General features: G+C 38.5%; 1 protein-coding gene across 1 annotated transcript; it reads right to left on the bottom strand.

Moving 5' to 3' along the window:
- LOC111904302 (vignain) lies at nucleotides 1-468 on the bottom strand. Its single transcript, XM_023900074.2, has one exon. It carries the CDS (start codon nucleotides 466-468, stop codon nucleotides 1-3), a length of 468 nt encoding a protein of 155 aa, XP_023755842.2.
- Between the last annotated feature and the right edge of the window lie 4,865 nt (nucleotides 469-5,333).

A 5,333-nucleotide genomic window follows, 5' to 3' on the forward strand; every position in this document is an offset into this window, starting at 1 on the left:
TTACGTACCACATTGTCCTTGATCCTTGACAGGGGTGACGGCACCTTGGGCTGTCCAGTCAACAGAGGGAGGGATATCAGTGAAATTACGATACTTGAAATTGGAAGGCCACTCGGCCTCGGAGACAAACTTTTTTCCTGGCCGGATCTTCGGAGCAGCCTTCAATCCAGTATGCTTGCTCTTAAACTCGGCGTTAGTCATCCCGGCAAACTTGTTCATCTGTAACTTATATGACTTCTTCGCCTTGTTTGTCGAGTGAACAATTTCCAGGTTAGCCTTGAACGCTTCGTACTGCTTTTTTTTGTCTTTGTCCCGCATAGCCTGCATATTGTGGTGACTCCTCCACCTTTCAAACATCGCCGATTTTCCCTCCTCTGTTTCAACCTCTTTGTCATCATATGTGAAACCCTCAACAATCCCCCATAAACACCAAACCAATGTAAGTGAAACTAAAATTAACTTGCTCATTTCTATTTTGATCTTGTTGCTAGCTGCTGTTGGGTTCAAAGCTTATTAATTTGTGATCGAGAGCTCACATTTTATATATAATCTGGTTCACTGGCTCCCCATGAAACAAGCGAAGTCAACAATAATATGTCATGATCCAAGCATACACGTGTATACCCAGACCCCTTGAAATTAGCTACTGCATACTTGGTCAGATCCAAATATAAATCTGTTATGCACACATGTATGACCTGAAATTTTTTACTTCGTTATACAATATATACACACGTTTATATTAAATTTGAGAGGTTTTGAAAAAATCACTACTAGAAAATCTGAAAATACCTACAACAGAATCTGTAGGTATTACATAGGTATAGAGCGTTACCTACGGAAGTGTGACGAAAAACGTGCCGTAGCATAAACGCCCGTGGGTAAATAATACCGACGGATTTGTGACGGATTACCTACGGAATACCGACAACTTTTTTCCGTTGGTAATTTACCTACGGAATACTTACGGATTGAAAGAGCGACGGATCTCCTACGGATTACCGACGAGCACCCCATTGACTGTCATTTGACTTTATTGCTGACGGATTTCTGACGGAAACTTCTACCTACGGAAATTCCGTCACTAAAATGAGTAGAATAAATTAAAAAAAAAATCCATATTTTTCGGTGTAAAATACAGAAAAAATCCAGAAATTAAACATATAATGAATTACTTAATCAACCACAAAACTAATAAACATTACTATAAACTTTGCCAATTATAACATTATACTTTGCATTTACTTTATGTATTACATAGAAGTAGCTTAAATACAAACCAATACAATTCATATTCATACAAACACAATGCATTTCAATTGTCCTATCCTACTTTGTATGAAAATATTCTTATAACCTGCAGTCATATAATATTACAAGATAATAATAAAAATATGAGAAATCATTTATTGTATATAAATGTAAAATAACGTAATTCATGGAATAAAAAAAGTAATAGGGTTATAATTAATTATATTTTTTAAGAGATGCGGTATTAATGTACTTGGAACGTTGGATGTTGTATTCATTTTCTTCGATCTTTTATTTTCCAAATACATTTTTATTTGTCTTCTTTTCTCTATGGCTTGCAAGTAGTACATGTTATTGCTGTTTTCTGCATAAGAAATAATATGACAGGATATGAAATGTATAATTATGTAAATAATATGTTTATATAATAATATTGAATTAAAAAACATACCTTTGTAAGCATCGGTTACCAATTTCGAAGAATCTTGACTTGCAGCGGACGAAGAATTTGACAATTTATCTATTTTTTTATACTCATAAATGTGTATGCTATTAAAATAAATATGATGTGAATTAGAAAATAATAAATAACAATAATATAAATTCTATATGAAAAAACTTACCTTTGTAAATCGAAGTTTTAACAGCTGTAGATGTTGAGGCTAGATTTGTTGATGTAGGATATCACGAATCCTAGCATCCAACTCCTCTGTACTCATCTAACCAATAACCTCGGGTGGTGCTGATCCATCCTGACCACCCTCTCCTGATCCCGATCCCAAACCGGATCCTGATTCGAAACGTCTCGCATCCGTGCTGAAATGGACCATAAGAATCTCAGATACCTCGCATATCCGCCGAGAACTATCCTCTAACCAACAACCTAGGGGTTGTGACTTCCTTGACACGCGTATGGGTCCTGTGCTTTCAGTAGTACGGGCCCATACTACCTTTCGCACCTACCCATATTTGTCTCAAGTATCACCACAACGCCCTAAGCACAAACATACATAGCAAGCACTCAATCCTCACCCCTAGAGGAATACCGAATAACTTATGTCAAGGAACCCTAGGCTAACAGACATCATAAATCAGGCAATCCTATCATGCAATTCTTGAAGATCCTTAGCCTAGTACTAGCATGCTGTTCTAAGATATCTCAAAACAAATAACATGTATGGTAATTTGGGGTAACTTCCTGGCTCTGGCTGATCGTACCCTCTGCGTCCTCCTTTTCTTATTTTGAAAACCATTTTTGAAAACCTCTCCTTGATTTGAGACTGGATTTACACGAATGTTCCTCCAATTCACTCAAACTAGCTCTGATACCAACTTGTAACGACCAAAAATTTCAACCAATTTAAAACATTTTATTTCATTCAAAAACCATTAAGCTCATACATCTTGTTTTCAAAATAGTTTAAACATCAGAGTATTTCCCCATAACCATATCACATAAAGCATAAAACATGAGGAGCGATACGATCACGCCTTCACCTTGCCACGATCTCCTGAAGCACCCGAAACAATAAACCACAACTGTAAGCCCGAAAGCTTAGTGAGTTCCCCCAAAGTACCCATACACACATAAACATACACATACAACAAAGAACAACATACTACAGGTCCAAACAAAGCCCAATATTGGCCCAATTTACTAAGTTGGGCCCACCTCACCAAATGGGTCTAGATCCAAGGTCCATAATAAATACTGGGTCTAAATTACTTCATCCATAATATACAGTCACGGCCCAAACCCCATTAGCCCATAAACAATCCAATCACTTAAGGCCCAAAATCAAAAACCTAACAGAGGGAGTACGCGGGGCGTACCCCTCTTGGTACGCTGGGCGTACTTCGATTCTCGCGGACTGGAACGGGACACTGACCCATTACGTTGGGCGTACATCAACTTACGCGGGGCGTACGCACACTGATCTAAAACTCCTCATAAGTTCTTAATGGCTTAAGCTCTTAAGCCCAAGCTTCAGATCCATCGACCAAAGATGCGTATGATTCATAAAGTCTCAAACTTTATTACTTGGGACGTCCATAAAGCTCTTAACTCAAGGTATTAATCCATTAAGAGCTACCTACATCATTCATGAGACAACCAAAGCCATTGGGACCTCATTTTTCTTATTCAAGACCTCTCCTAAGGTTTGAAAGGACAACTAATCTCAGCCAACTCGCATCATGCATCACTTTGGGGTTTTTGGGACAAGAAATGGTGTCAAAACTTCATAACACCAAGATCTACACAAAAGAGATGTCAAGCAAGAGAATTTATACCTCAAAAGGGCTCTAGAAGATGATGCCTTCCCAGATCTACGGGCTCCAGCCACCCAACTCCTTCCTTGACAACTTCTTCTTTCTTCACCTAGTCTCTCCTTTGCCAAACCAAGCTCCCCAAGGTCAAATATCCACACAAATGGAAGAAGAACGGTTACTTAGGGTTTCTGAGGGTAAGATGGAAGATATGGAGGCTAGGTTTGGAACCATAATATAGTGGCTGGCCCTAAAATTAGAGTTTCTAGACACTGGACGTACGCTGGGCATACATCCTGTACGCTGGGCGTACGCCCCCAACACCTGCTTTCATTTAACCACTCTACGCTGGGCATAACCTAGCTTACGTTGGGCGTACCCAGACAATTACACGCATGCAATCCATGCATGCCTAGGACCCCTTTGCCAAATATTTCCTTTAGGGACCATTATTGACACTATCTTCAAAGTGTCATAACTCCTTTTTTCTAAGTCCGTTTCCGACGGACTTTATATCCACAAAAAGGTGGCGAGAAGCCCTATGCTTCTGGCAACACACCCCGACCCGAAACCTTCCCGAATAAAACTCATTGCCCATAAAAGACCGAAGCGCCCTTACTCTTGGTCTCGGGGATCCAGAAATAATTACTCTTAGAACGGGGCGTTACAGAGAACAATTAAGTAGTTCATATAATAATTATCTAGCGAACAAATGGGTATAAAGTCAATTTGTAGTCATTTTTAAGTATTCTTTTTAAGTAGTAGGAAAAACAATACAATTTAATTGTGTCATTTTTTTTGAAATGGTTTATTAAAATGTACATATAAATTAAAAATTAGTTTATTAATGTATTATTGATTTATTAAAAATAAGTCAATTGAATAGGTTGTATTTAATAACTATAGAGTTTATTAGTAACATAAGGGCAGTTTTGGTATTTCAGTTAGACATTTTGAGCGGGAAAAAAAGCTTGAAGAGGGGCTGAGCAATTGTCAGGTGGCAATTTTATACTGATTTATTTATTTATTTATGAAATTTATTATTTATTAGGATTAGGATAGGGGTTATTTAAGGCGTTATAAAGATGTATGTTGTGATTCAACAACAAAAAGTTATGATTACAAAATCAAGCAAAATGTATTTCAATTTTCAACTACAAAGTATAATATGGGTTGGAGTCGGATCCAAATAATACTCGATACCCACACACACTCTCACTCGTCACGTGTCTTTTATTTGCACAAAGAAATCGGGTGAAGAAATTGCAATACTCTCCCCACTGACTCTCTCTCCCGACGTTTTCTTCATCACTCCGTCTCTCTATATTTCTCTCTCTGTGTGTCTCTTCCTACCAAAAAGCCTAAAAACCACTTGGTTTCACACCATTTTGTAATTGGGTTTTTGTTTCAATGGACTCCAACCGGCCGTAGACGCTCATTGCCGGTTAACCCTCAATGACTCTCCTTGATTTCCCCACGATCGATTGCGTTCAACAACGCATCAAACGAAAGTTGGAAGATTTCATCCAAGATGACCGCTCCTCCTGCGACATAGTCTCCGTCAGGATGAGAAAACACGATCCTAACCCCGACTCTCCTTCTTCCACTGCCTCCCTCAATTCCTTCCCTGTGAAAATCACCACTCATCATCCTCATTTCCAACCTAGGGTTTCTTCCAGTTCCATTTGTTCTTTCCCAAATTTCACCCAATTCTTTGTTCGGATGATCTCAGGGGGTAAAATCCTAGTTCTCCATGGAAACCCTAAAGATAAAATCATGTCGATCGACAAAAATATTCAATCCGCCACTGGAAT

Source organism: Lactuca sativa, chromosome 3 (assembly GCF_002870075.4).
Source record: "Lactuca sativa cultivar Salinas chromosome 3, Lsat_Salinas_v11, whole genome shotgun sequence".
Taxonomy (NCBI): Eukaryota; Viridiplantae; Streptophyta; class Magnoliopsida; order Asterales; family Asteraceae; genus Lactuca; species Lactuca sativa.

Excerpts from the sequence above, each read along its gene's own strand:
- LOC111904302 (XM_023900074.2), bottom strand. The coding sequence starts at position 468 with ATGAGCAAGTTAATTTTAGTTTCACTTACATTGGTTTGGTGTTTATGG.